General features: G+C 55.3%; 1 protein-coding gene across 1 annotated transcript in view; it reads left to right on the forward strand.

The window, feature by feature from the left end:
* Positions 1–1,012: 1,012 nt before the first annotated feature.
* Positions 1,013–13,945, forward strand: part of PRX (periaxin) — a 15,543-nt gene continuing 2,610 nt past the window's right edge. The window contains 8 exon segments of the mRNA XM_059383820.1: positions 1,013–1,070; positions 5,419–5,462; positions 5,558–5,662; positions 5,784–5,909; positions 7,833–7,989; positions 11,830–12,026; positions 12,654–13,942; positions 13,944–13,945. The exon segment at positions 13,944–13,945 is cut by the window's right edge and continues 2,610 nt beyond it. Of these exon segments, the coding sequence (XP_059239803.1) occupies positions 1,028–1,070; positions 5,419–5,462; positions 5,558–5,662; positions 5,784–5,909; positions 7,833–7,989; positions 11,830–12,026; positions 12,654–13,942; positions 13,944–13,945 (1,963 nt within the window). The 5' untranslated portion in view covers positions 1,013–1,027.

Genomic DNA, 13,945 nt, shown 5'->3' on the forward strand with positions numbered 1-13,945 from the left:
AACAGCCAACACGATAAGAGAGTCGTGGTAAGAAATGTCAGCCCCTTACCACGACATTTCTTACCACGACTCTCTTATCACAATCGTCACCATTCTGGGTCTGTCTCCCTGTTAGACTATGAACTCCGCAAAAACAGGCCCAGGCTGTCCAAGTCAAACTGTGTCCTCGGCACCATCCAGCATAGGGTTGGACACCAGACCAGGTGCTCATGGACTGCTGACCTTGGATAAAGACCGTTGCCTTTCTCCCCTCTGGTACTTTGCCTGCATTTGCCCCTCTCCCTGGAAGCCCCTTCCTACACATTTTTTTTTAACCTGGCTCCCTCCTTCTCAACCAATCAGTTTGACTTCACATGTCATGTCTTCCAGAAATCCTTCCCTGAGCCTGCCCCCCCAGGATAAATTTAGGTCTGTCAGTGTCCCCAGTGCCCGGCAAAGAGGCTGCCGCCAAGGGCTTGTGTTTGTTGAGTGAATAAACAAACACATGAATGGTTGAATGGATCAATGAGAGAGACTGAGAGAGTTCGCCAGGGTGAGGGTCTCCTCAGGCCCATCAGACGCCCTGATCACACTGTTCCTTGCACCCTTCCCAGGAGAAGGGTTCTGGCAGGGACCTGGCCACACCCCAACCCTTGGTGGCTGCCAGGCCTGGAAGGCATTTCCCAGAGCTCAGCACATTCCTGCCTTCCATGGCGGCTGAGAGTGGGCAGGGGGCATTTTGGAGAGAAGGGGGGAGGACCCTAGCACTCTGGGATCCTGCCAGCCTGCGCTTGGTCCCTGTGCCCTTGGGAGTAGGCCCCAAGCTCTCGGTGCAAGGGTGGGGTACAGGTCCCCTGGGGGGCTGGTGCAAGGAGCAAGGTTGACAACTGAGGTGAAGGCTTGGTGGCCGTGTCTGGCTCGACAATGGGACAGAAGCTGCTGACGCGTGCTTTGGGGGTAATCCCCAGTTTCATCCCAGCTCTGGCCCCAGGCCGGGACTCAGAGAGCTGGGAGCATCGGAGCCAGCGGCCGGGTGGGCGCAAAGGGCATGTGGGAATACTTGTGCTCCTTTTGCCGCCCCCCAGGGTCTGGTGAGTCAGGGCAGGCTGGGGTTGGGGGTCAGGGGATCAGGGTGAGGCCTGGTGGCCTTGGTTTGGGACTTGGGCAGGTCTGGCTTCAAAGCCTGTTGCTACCAGTGACTTGCTGCAGGCGACCTTGGGTGTCACTGTCTCTGAGCCTCCTTGTCTGTTACATGAAGAGGACAGAAGAGAGCTGCAGGGTCTTTGGGGCCCCGCAGAAGTGGGGTTGAACCCCAGCTCTACCACTTCCTGGCTGGGTAGCTAAATACTGGGCATAATGTGCTCACCTTGAACCCTGGATCCTGGGAGCAGAGCTCAGGGTGCCCAGTATAGTACTTAGCCCACGACAGATGTACCCCCAACATGGAAACTCCATGAAACAGAGAAGTGGGGCTCCTCCGTGGCCAGCCTCACTCAGGCCTAAAGATTCCCTCACCCAGCGACAAGTCTAGCCAGACCCCTAATTTGTGTGAATAATAATGCAAAATTCTTAGAAGTGGCGCTCACTTGATGCCAGGCTCTTAGCCTCTTTTAATTCCTGTCATCTTTGCAGCAACCCCATGAGGTGGGCATTTTTATCATCCCTGTTTTAGAGATGAAGAAGAAGAGACCCAGGAAGATGCTGTCAGGCAGCCGGCAAGTGACTAGGCTAGGACTTGAATCCAAATGGACCGAAAGAGGGAGCGTTAGGACTTTATTTTAGGGGCCCCAGGAACCAGCAGGACCGTCCCTGGGTCTGGAACCAGGACATAATGATAGTTGGGTGGTCAGCCTCCAGCCTCCAGCAGCAACGAGCAGGTCTCTGGAACAGAGGCTCCAGCAGAGGTCTCAGCCCAGGCCAGGGCAGCAGCTGTCTCTGTCCTCTGCCAGCCTAGGCTCCCCACCCGCTTCCCGCTTCCCGGTGCATGTAGCTGGGAGAGGGGGGATGTTTGTTTCCCCACCACCCACTCCCTGGTGATGTCATGCCTCAACAGCCAATGGCTGGGGGTCTCCCCGCACTTCCCCCCTCCCCATTCCTTTTCCCCCCCAGCCTGGGCTGGGGCTGAGCAGACAGACCGGGAGCTCTCAAGGTGTCTGGAGACCCAGTGGTAAGAGATCAGCCGGTCTTACCCCATCCTTGGCAATGCCCAAGAAGCCGTGGGAATAAGACCTAGGGTCCTGGGAGGTGCTGGGAGGTGCGGGGAGGACACCTGGGGGGCTTCAGAGGTAGTATGGTAAAGGCACAGACTTCGGAGCCAGACCCTGGGTTCAAATCCCAAGATTCCTCTTTTCTGGCTATGCGGTTTTGGGATTGATACTGCACCCTTTGTCCCTCTGCTATCCCACCTGTGAAATGGGCTGACGGAGGTCTCTTCACGGGGCTGGTGTGAGAGTAGATGAGTTGCTGCTTCCAGAGAGCTGGGGCAGGATGCCTAGGCTGGGGCCGGCTTTTTGGTGCTTAGAATAGAGTGCTGGGGATCTTGGTGGTAGGAGGCCAGTGCCTGAGCTGGATGTTGTCGCTCACCCAGAGTTCCCCTTGGGTAAGAGAGAAAGTCTGATGAGCAAGAGCTGGATATGAGACAGCCCACCTTCCAGCATACATTACTTGAGCACTTACTGTATACTGGCTGTATACTTTATACTGGCTCCGTTTCACAGATGAAACCGAGTCCCTGAATACCTTGCCCAGGTGTTCAGACATGAGATGTTCTGGAGCAGGGACGGACTGAGGCTGCTGCTAGGCCACTGTCCAAACAGAATGTCTAGGGGCCCAGACAAGTCAGGTTAACTCCCATTAACTGCTGAGGGCTCCCCATCATTGGCGATTGGGGAAACTGAGGCTCTGGATGGGGAGCGTTCTCATATGGGGTTGGCACCAGCCATGGGGAGAAGAGGGTGCCGATTCGGGATCCCTCAGCAGGCCCCGCTCAGCTGAAGGGCCCAGGGCCCAAATGACAGGCCCTCCCCCCAGCCTGCTCTGAGGGAAACCAGTGACATCTTAAATAGGACTCTCAGTCACATCTTCCTCAGGGAGGTATTCTGAGGATGTAATGAGCCAAGGTGGGCAAGGATCTTTGTGCATCGTAAGTACTCAAGAAATGGGGACTCAGGAAAATTCTGGAAGCTGAGGAATGTACGAGGACAGGGCCACAGGACCCACTCAAGAATAGCTGTGGGCATCTGGAGGGTCCTGCCTGACCTTCAGTTACCAGGGGAACCCCTTTAGAAGATCTTCCCCTAATACAGTCAGGGACCACCAGGAACCTTCCCCCACATGTCCTTCTCCCATCCGTCCCACCTAAAGGGATGGGCAGAGCTGGGAACAGAGAGTGCCCGGGGTGTATTTGGGGGGGCTTCCTTCCGAAGCCACCCCTACCCCACCCCAGGAGCTGGGTATATGGTTCAGGAAGGGCACAGATGGGCTAAATATAACCTAGGCTGGGCAGGGAGGAGGGCACTCTCTCTTGCTCCCGCCCTGGTTAAGCTTCCTGTGCCAGCCTTTGGGTGTGACCCTTGCTGCCCTGGCCTGAGACGGGGAGCTGGCAGGCCAGGAGAGCCTCCCTTCCATCTCCACTACCTCCTACAAGTATCAGGCTCTCCCACCTCCTGCTCAGGATGCTATGTAATGTCAGGCATTCAGTTTTTCAGACCTGACTCTGTCACTGTGGTGTCTTTTTTTTTCTTTTTATTAAGATTTTATTTATTTATTTGAAAAATAGATCCCAAGACCCTGAGATCATGACCTGAGCCAAAGGCAGAGGCTTTAACCCACTGAGCCACTCAGGCGCCCCTGCTACTGTGGTGTCTTAACCCTCATTTATTCATCAGTAAAATGGGGTACCAAGGCCACATCTATAAAGTGCCTGCCCAGCCCATGGTTGGCCGAGGACTTACCTTTAAAAATTCCTGTTTGGGGCACCCTCAATCCCCACCTCCCTTCCCAGCCCAGCCCCTCCCCCAGTTCTTTAGCTGCTTGGGGCTTCTCCAGTGCTCAGAGCCACCAATGAAAGTTCAGGTCCAGAGTTGGGGTCAAGGGCAGGGGCTTGGGTGTGTGACTCCAGACAGGTCACTTCCCTTCTCTCAGACTCAGTTTCCAACCCTAAAACAATCACACTATTCAGGGTGATTCAGAGACCTAGGGGGGTCCTCACTGGGGCTAGTCTGTAGGAAATGCCACAGATATGGGACCTGGAGCAGCTGCGGTCTCAGAGGGGAGGTTGGGGAAGGCTACAGAGACCAGGACTCCTAGGAGGGCCAGAAAGAAGCCCTCTGCTACTGTGGGGTCCCTGCCAGTGGAGTGGGTACAGCTAGACCATTGAGGGGTCCCTGTGTCCTCTATCCTGGCCAGTGGTGGGCTATGAAGGGCCATTGTGCGGCTGGGGGTGGGTGGGCAGGGGCGGAATGTGACTGGGCACAGCAGATGGGCCATTGTTTGAGGGAATGTGCCGCGTGAGGCCTGACCTTTCCTGGTAGAGTGGGGGTTGGAGGTTTGGCATGCCAAGTGGGGGCTGGGAGGACAAGGCCAGAGTCGGCCTGGGGAGGGGATGTGGAGAGACAGTATCCATGCCCTTTTCCCCAGAAAGGCCTGTTGGGGAAGAGACATGGGAATCCCAGTTCTGCCTCCTTCTCACTGGGCTGTGTGACTTAATGCGAGATTCTTGGCCTCTCTGAGGAGCTGTGGGTTTTCCGCAGGGCGGAGGTGGAGCACAGGACTGACAAAGAATAACCGCTCAGTACCCATTAGTTACCATCACCTGTAGAAAAGTCTGGAATTCTCAGATAAGTTCAAATCCTGGTTTAGCCACTCGTGACCATTTGTGGTTGTCCTTCTCCCAGCCTCAGGTGTCTTCTCTGTAATGGGCTCGAAAACTCTCTTGACCTCACAAGAGTGTTCTGAGGTTTAGGGGCAATGAATGACCCCTGTGGGACATTTGTCACAAGATCAGGACCACAGAAAGTGCTCAGTAATAATAATAGGGCTTCAGAAGCCCCTCCACGTACCCAGCATTTTGTATTTACCCACTTCTTTGACGTAGTAGGTGGTCTTCTCCCCATTTAACAGATGTGGAAGCTGAGGCCCAGAGAGGTGAGGTGATTGGCCCACAGGGAGGACAGAGGAGTGGTTAGGATTGTTTTATGGTGAATTTGGCTCTCTCGGTCGACCCAGGTGGCTGGCGCAGGGGCTCTACTCTAAGGCAGTCCTAGGAGTCAGCTCGGGCTTTACTTTACTGTTTCTTGGCCAATAAAGGTCTTCTAGGCCTCAGTATCCCCCGGCCCCCCACTGTGGGGATGGGATCCTGACAGAGCGCAGGAAGCATCCGGCACTCAGCAAGCAATGGGTGGGGTTAGCTGATAGTAATGCTCACATTCTTCTTCTCAGAGCCCGGGACCCAGGAGGCCCAAGGAGCTGGCCGTGACCCTGAGGTGAGCACTGGCCATTGCCACATGCCCCCCCCACCGCCCCCGCCAATCCCTCCCCAGCTTGCTTGGAGCCTCATGCCCTGGTCTCTTCCTGACAGGTAGCAAGACCCCAGAGGAAGGGCGTGAGCCCCGCAGACGACTGTGCCTGTGCTACACCCCAGGCTGGGCTCCTGTTAGGCGGGGGTGCCTGTGCCCAGGCAGCGGTGAGAGGAAGGGGTGGGGGGCCCTTCTCCTGTTCTGATATCCGTCTTGGCCTCTCCCTCCACACCTGGCTTCCTCCTTGCCACTCTTCTGGCCTCAAGCCTCCCTCCCTGTCCCCCACAGGCTCAGAGGCAGCTGCTCCATGCAGAGCTAAAGCTGGTTCTGCAGCAGAAGGGAGAGAGGAAGCAGGAGCCTGGGGCTCGGGTGACTCCCAGCTGTGCCATGGAGGCCAGGAGCCGGAGTGCTGAGGTGAGCACCCACATGCCCTGCAAGGGGAACTTGGGGGCGGGGGGTGGGTAGGGGGCACAGACTGAGGCAGCAAGAAGACACTTTCTGGTTTCTCTGTGCCTCAGTCTCCCCATCTGTGAAATAGAAATAGCGACAGTGCCTATTTTATAGGTCACCGGGAGGAAAAGAATTTGAACATATGGAAAGTGCTTAGCACAGTGCCTGGTACAAACTGAGAGTCCAAGCAGCGAATTCATTGGGGACATAACAGAGTTATATTAATAACGAGCTGGAGAAAATTGGGCAGAAACTTTTTGTTGGAAGAGGCAGGCTGCTATGGGGGTTAAATACATGAGCTTTGAGCTCCTGGGCTTATATGCCAATCCCCCACTTTGGTTGTGCAGCTCCAAACAGGAGACCTGACCTCTCAAACCCTGTTTTCCCATTGGTGAAATGGGACAACGGTCGCTGTTATGGCGCTAGAGGACCCGCATTGACCACTTCTTACAGGATGCTAGGCACAGAGCGGGTCTATTTTCCCGGAGCCAAGCTGAGGCTGAGGGGTGGCAGGCCGGGGGGAAGGCCAAGGAGGTCACTGCCTCCAGGATGGCCTATGGGCTCCGAGGTCACAGACGGGGTTTAAGCCCAGCTGCTTAACTTTGCTGTGTGGCATTAGGCAAATCACTCCGCTTCTCTTTACCTTTGTGTCTGTCCGTGCTGTGGGGAGGATGAAATGAGACGCTGTAGGTAAAATGCTTAGCCCAGGGCCTTGGGGAGGTGGTCATGTTCCTGCTGTTCCCAGCTGCCTCTACAACTCTTCTCACCTCCTCTCAACATGCTCCTCCCAGCCCTCTAGTCCCAGGGCCAGGGCCAGCCTCGACGGGCTGCCCTAACCCTCTCCAAGCCCTGGGCTCAACTCCAATCTACTCAGTCCCGATGCCCCGCCCATTACAGCATCCTCAGATCCCTGTTGCTTCAGGTCTCAGCTCACACGGACCCCTTCCGTAAACCCATGTCACCCATGGGCCCAGAGAGGGCAAAGTTCTCCTCCAGAAACACACAGCAGATTGAGTTCCTAGACGTTGTGGAACTGGGGTCTCTCGCGGCCTTTTCTAAATCCCGGATGTGAATCGCGACGGGCGCTGCTGGACCAGGGCCAGGACAGCACCATATACAGTGAATACCAGGAATGCCACGTCTGCTGGTCCACTACTCATCACCCACGCGCCCCTCTTCTTCACTGGATTCCCTCTCCCAAAGGCGTTATGCAGGACTTGGGGTCACAGAGTCCACAATAGGGCATAGTCTCACACGCGTTCTGGCCTCCGAAGAGCCCAATCTCACCCTCCCCTCCATCCTGCACCACTTAAAGACCCAGCGCTTTCCTCGGAAGCCCATCCTCACCCCACCCCTTGCTGGGCTGTTTTTAAAGCCTTTTTCCTTATCTCAGTCCCACCCTTCGACTATGGATCCCCGCCTTACCTTCCCGTATTACTCTCTTGCCACACCCCTCTCAGATTTTTGGCCCCTCCTCTGTGGCCTGAGCTCTACCTGCGACTGCGGTCTGTTCACAAGCCCCGCCCCCGAACTGGTCCCGCCCCCGAAGACAGAGCCCGCCCTACCATGCCCTCCCCTCTCGCACACCCACCGCTCCCTCGCCTCCCTACTCCGCTTCTCGTCTATAACTCCGCCCCTTCCACCCGGACCCCAGGGCTCCGGCCGACAGCAGTGGGCCGAGCTGTTGGGCCTTGCCGCAGGCGTGAGAGAGCAGGCGGCCCTCGCGCTTCCTTAAAGGGAAGATGTCGGAGTGGGTGGGCCCGCACGGCCGGCCGGAGCCGCGCTCAGGGTCGTGTAACTGGAGGACCGTTTTAAGAGCCGCTTTTAAGCGGGATGCCGGACTCTGGGCGAGGTCCGGCCCCAGCGCCCCCTCGCTGCCCTCCATAGGAGCTGAGGCGGGCGGAGTTGGTGGAGATCATCGTGGAGACCGAGGCGCAGACCGGGGTCAGCGGCATCAACGTAGCAGGCGGCGGCAAGGAGGGAATCTTTGTCCGCGAGCTTCGGGAGGACTCGCCCGCGGCCAGGAGCCTCAGCCTGCAGGAAGGTGGGCGGGCCGGGAGCGTGCGGCGGGGCCTTTCCGAGGTGGCCGGGTTGGGAGTGCGCCCCAGGTCCCGGGCGTGGCCTGCTCGGAGGAAGCGGGGAGAGTGGCTTGGGGCGGGGCTTTGTGTGTCCGCCTGGCGGTGGCTAAGAGCGGGCTCTGGAGGCTCATAGTGTCGGTTTGACTTTGAGATCTGCAGCTAGCTTGTGATCTTCTGTGCCTTGGGTTTTCCATCTCGAAAATGGGAATAATTCTAGTACTCACCTCGCAGGGTTATTACGTGGATCAAGTGAGTCAGTAGTTGAAAATGCTTAGCGCATAGCTAAGTGGCACACAATAAGCACCGTGTAAGCACTAGTTATTATTTTTGTTGTTGGGCCTGGAGAAAAGAGGTGGAGTTATCTTGGAGGGAGTCTTAGTAAGGGATATTTTAAGTGACATGGATGAGGCCGATGTGATTTATTCATGCAACAACTATTTACTAAGTGCCTTCTATTTCCAGATACGATTCTAGGTGCTTGGGCTACTACAGTGAACAAAACAGAACACACTCTCTGCATTTATGCTTTTCTAGAAGGGAGAGATATATTTGACCAAAATATGTAAAACACATAGTAAACTAGAAGGCATTGTGTGCTGTGCATGCCTGTAGGACAGTTGTATTTTTAAATAGGGTGAACCAGGAAGGGAGGAAAGGCCTGGTGGAGGGAGGGGAGTGAGTTGTGTGGCCATCTGGTTTTCAGAGGGCTTCATAGGCCATGGTGAGAATTTTGACTTTTAATCTGGGAAGGTTTGAGTGGGACAGCACAGAACTCCCTGCTTGTGCATGTACTCTCTTTCAAACAAATAAAATCTTTTAAAAGTTTATATTTTTATATTTTTATTTTTAAAGATTTTTATTTATTTATTTGACACAGAAGAGAAAGCACAGGCAGGAGGAGCAGCAGGCAGAGGGAGAGGGAGTAGCAAACTCCCCACTGAGCAGGGAGCCGGGTATAGGGCTCAATCCCAGAACCCTGGGATCATGACCCGAGCCAAAGGCAGATGCTTAAGGCAGCTAAAGGCAGGTGCCCATCTGAGCCACCCAGGCACCCTAAGACTTTTTTTTTTTTTTTAACTTTATTTGAGAGAGTGAGAACTAGCAGGGGTGGGGGGTTGGAGCAGAGGAAGAGGGAGAAGCAGATTCCCCACTGGTCAGAGAGCCTGATGTGGACTCTATCCCAGGATCCTGGGATCATGACCTGAGCCAAAAGCAGATGCTTAACCAAGTGAGCCACCCAGGTGCCCCAAGATAACTTTAAATAAATAAATAAGTACACATACACACACACAGGCTACTCTGATTATCCAGGTAAGACATGGTGATGTTCAGAGACAAAACAGTGTTAATGGAAGCCACTGCCTTCGGCTCAGGTCATGATCTCAGGGTCCGGGGATCGAGTCCCGCATCGGGCTCTCTGCTCAGCAGGGAACCTGCTTCCTCCTCTCTCTCTCTCTGCCTGCCTCTCTGCCTACTTGTAATCTCTCTCTGTCAAATAAATAAATAAAATCTTAAAAGAAAATTAAAAAAAAAAAAAACAGTGTTAATGGGCATGAAGAGAAAGGTTTGGATTCTGAATCTATTTTATTTATTTATTTATTTATTTTTCTGGATATATATATATATATATTTTTAAAAGACTTTATTTATTTATTTGACAGATCACAAGTAGGCAGAGAGGCAGACAGAGAGTGAGAGAGGAGGAAGCAGGCTCCCCGCTAAGCAGAGAGCCTGATGCGGGGCTCGATCCCAGGACCCTGGGATCATGACCCGAGCCGAAGGCAGAGGCTTTAACCCACTGAGCCACCCAGGCGCCCCTTTCTGGATATATTTTAAAGGAGGAGCCTTCAGGACTGGATATGGGGTGTGATGAAAAGAGAAGGGTCAAGGATGTGTCCAGGGATTCTTTTTTTTTTTTTTTTAAATATATATTATTTATTTATTTGAGAGAGAGAGAGAATGAGAGTGAGCACTAGCAGGTAGAAGAGCAGAGGGAGAGGGAGAAGCAGGCTTCCCACTGAGCAGAGAACCCAGTATGGGGCTTGATCCCAGGACCCTGGGATCATGACCTGAGCTGAAGGCAGACACTTAACCAACTGAGCCACCCAGGCGCCCCTGTCCAGGGATTCTTAACCTGAGATTGGAGTTGCTAGTTCCACAAATGGGCAACTGGAGCTGGAGCTTGTTTGGAGTAAGGCCAGAACAGTCTGGATCTGTCAAGTGAAGGATATCTGTTGGATGCCATGGTGAAGCTGTGGAGGGGGAAGTGGATGTATGAGTCTAGAGTGGAGGGGAGAGTGCTGGACTGGAGAAATAGACTTGGGATTTGTCAGCCCATTTATGGTCTGGGTGACCCAGATTAGGTCACTCCTAATCTGGGTGAGCTTCCTAAAGGGGTGAATATAGCATGGAGATAGAGATGAGAAGGGGCCCAAGGCCTGAGCTCTGGGACAGTGTGTCATTAAGAGATCCAGGAGGTGGGAGGCTGAGAAGAAACCTCCAGGAGGTTCTAGAGGGTGTGTCTTACCCTGGAACCCAAGCCAGACAAATGAATGAAGGAGAGTGATGTTAGGTCGAAGGCTGTGAGGTCCCCTCAAATGAAGTCTGGGACTTGATCACTGGGCTTAGCTATACAGATGTATGGGACCTTGAGAGGGGCCATTCAAGGTTCTGGAAATGGGTGTCAGAAGTGTGATTGGAGCCATGGAAAGTGATGCAGCTAGACGACTCCGTGCATTTGCCGTTAAGGTGAACAGATAAATAGAGCAGGAGCTCCAGGAATGAGGTCAAGACAACTTTTCCTATGGGGCAAATAATGGCATGTTGTATGCAGATGGGGATAACATAGAAGAAAGGGACAGATTGGTGATGTGGGGAGAGAAGGGAGAACTGCTGGAGGATGTCCCTGAGAAGGTAGTGGAAAGGCTGACCTGAGTTGGAAGTGGGGACGGTTCATCCTTAGAAATAGGTGGAGAGTAGAGTGAATAGCCACAGGAACTGGGGGGTGAGTAATGGCGTGGAAGATTCTGGAAGTTCTGATTCTGTCCTCTCAGTAAAGGAACCAAAGTCAGTGTCTTATAATGTGAGAATAGAGGAGTGCATGAGTGGCTCCACTGGCTAAATTTCTGCGTTGGGGTCAGGTCATGATCCCAGAGTTTTGAGATTGAGCCCTGGGTCCAGCTCCCTGGTCAGCAGGGACTCTGTTTCTCCCTCTCCCTCTGCCCCTCTGCCCACTTACTTGTGTGCTTTCTCGCTCTCATAAATAAATGAACAAAATATTTAAAAAATAAAATAAAATAAAATGTGAGAATGGGGAGGGTGCCTGGATGGCTCAGTCCTCTGGACGGGGTGGAAGGGATCTGTCTTCCACTCAGGTCATGATCCCAGCGTCCTACGATCAAGGGGCTCCCTGCCCAACGGAGCGCCTGTTTTTCCTTCTCCTCCCTGCTTGTTCTCTCTGTTGCTATCTCTGTCTCTCTCTCAAATAAATAAATAAAATCTTTATAAAAAATGAAGTAAAATGTGAGAATGGGGGAGGGAAGTGGAAAGGCAATGGGCGTGGCTTGAATGGGAGGGGATTTGTTTGGCAGGGGCGGGGCTAAGGCCATGGGGTGGGGCTTCACTAGAGACTGTTCGGGATCTCAAACTGGGAGGACTTCGCTCCGGGGTGGGGGCAGGGAGGATAGGCGGGGCCAAGGTTTGGTGCCCACCAGCCTCGCTGAGGTCGCTCCAGGGAAGTGGGTGGAACCAGGCCTAGGTGGAGTCAGCAGATGCCCACGCCCTGCCCACCTCCACCTTGCCTACAGGAGACCAACTACTGAGCGCCCGTGTATTCTTCGAGAACTTCAAGTACGAGGACGCACTACGTCTGCTGCAATGTGCCGAGCCTTACAAGGTCTCCTTCTGCTTGAAGCGCACTGTGCCCACCGGGGACCTGGCTCTGCGGCCTGGCACCGTGGCCGGCTACGAGATCAAGGGCCCACGGGCCAAGGTGGCCAAGCTGGTACGCGTGCTTAGCCCGGCGCCGGCTCTGGACTGCCCCAGCGATCCAGTCTCTGCGCCCTGAGCCCTACTCTTCCACACCGTGGCCGTCTTATCACTAACCCAACGCTAATCCCACCCTCGCCTTCTGTTCTTTACCCCTAAACTCCTTCCTGGGGAGGGGGACCCACCTATCTCAGACCAGGGCCTTTACCCACTTTGGAGAGCTATTAGCTCTAGGCTTGCCAGTAGTCCTGAACCAGGGGACTCCAAACCAGCAAGGCCAGTTCAAGCCTGAGTGCTGCTCACTTACTGCTGAGTGACCCTGGACCAGTTTCTTTCCCTTTCTGGGCCTCAGTTTCCCCATCTCTAGAATGAAGGTATTGGGGAAAATCCTGGATGAGGACCTGGCAGTCTTGGGTCCCAGTTCCTACACTCCTGTTGACTCATTGTCAGCTGCTAAATGAATGTCTGTGCCTTACAGGGGCAGTAATTGTGAAATGACAGGAAGGAAGAGGGGCTGGTGTTTTGGGGACAAGATGCTTCATCCAACACATCCCCACCCTGGTGCAATGCCAGATGGGGTTCCCCCGTCTTCCCCGAGCCTCTCATTGTCCCACCGCCTCCCGCATCTCTCCTCTCTCCCCAGAACATCCAGAGTCTGTCCCCTGTGAAGAAGAAGAAGATGGTGATGCCCGGGGCCCTGGGGGCCCCTGCAGACCTGGCCCCTGTTGACGTCGAATTCTCCTTCCCCAAGTTCTCCCGTCTGCGTCGGGGCCTCAAAGCCGAGGCTCCCAAGGGTCCCGTCCCAGCTGCCCCAGCCCGCCGGCGCCTCCAGCTGCCTCGGCTGCGCGTCCGAGAAGTGGCAGAAGAGGCCCAGGCAGCCCGGCTGGCCGCTGCTGCTCCTCCCCCAAGGAAAGCCAAAGTGGAGGCTGAGGTGGCAGCAGGAGCCCGTTTCACAGCCCCCCAGGTGGAGCTGGTTGGGCCCCGGCTGCCAGGCTCCGAGGTGGGTGTCCCCCAGGTCTTAGCCCCTAAGGGGCTGGGAGAGGTGGCCCTCCACCTGCCAAGCCTTGGACTAGGAGCCCCTGCTGCCCCTGCTGTGGAGCCTGTGGCCCTAGGGATCCAGGTCCCCCAAGTAGAGCTGCCCACCTTGCCATCGCTCCCCACTCTGCCTACACTTCCCTGCCTGGAGACCCGGGAAGGGGCTGCGGCCGTGACGGTGCCCACTCTGGATGTGGCAGCACCTGCCGTAGGGGTGGACCTGGCCTTGCCAGGTGTGGAGGTGGAGGCCCGAGGAGAGGTGCCTGAGGTGGCCCTGAAAATGCCCCGCCTCAGTTTCCCCCGATTCGGGACTCGAGCAAAGGAAGTCGCCGAGGCCAAGGTGGTCAAGGGCAGCCCCGAGGCCAGGGTGAAGGGGCCCAAACTTCGGATGCCCACCTTTGGGCTTTCGCTCCTGGAGCCCCGGCCGGCTGCTGCCGAAACTGCTGTCGAGAGCAAGCTGAAGCTGCCCATCATCAAGATGCCCTCGTTTGGCCTTGGGGTCTCGGCCCCTGAGGTCAAGGTGCCCAAAGGGCCTGAGGTGAAGCTCCCGAAGGTGCCGGAGATGGCCGTGCCAGAGGTGCGGCTCCCCGACGTTCAGCTCCCCAAAGTCCCCGAGATGAAGCTCCCGAAGGTGCCAGAGATGGCCGTGCCAGAGGTGCAGCTACCCGACGTTCAGCTCCCCAAAGTCCCCGAGATGAAGCTCCCTGAGATGAAGCTCCCGAAGGTGCCAGAGATGGCCGTGCCCGAGGTGCGGCTCCCTGACGTTCAGCTCCCCAAAGTCCCCGAGATGAAGCTCCCTGAGATGAAGCTCCCGAAGGTGCCAGAGATGGCCGTGCCCGAGGTGCGGCTCCCTGACGTTCAGCTCCCCAAAGTCCCCGAGATGAAGCTCCCTGAGATGAA

The sequence above is a fragment of the Mustela nigripes genome, chromosome 17, assembly GCF_022355385.1.
Source record: "Mustela nigripes isolate SB6536 chromosome 17, MUSNIG.SB6536, whole genome shotgun sequence".
Taxonomy (NCBI): domain Eukaryota; kingdom Metazoa; phylum Chordata; class Mammalia; order Carnivora; family Mustelidae; genus Mustela; species Mustela nigripes.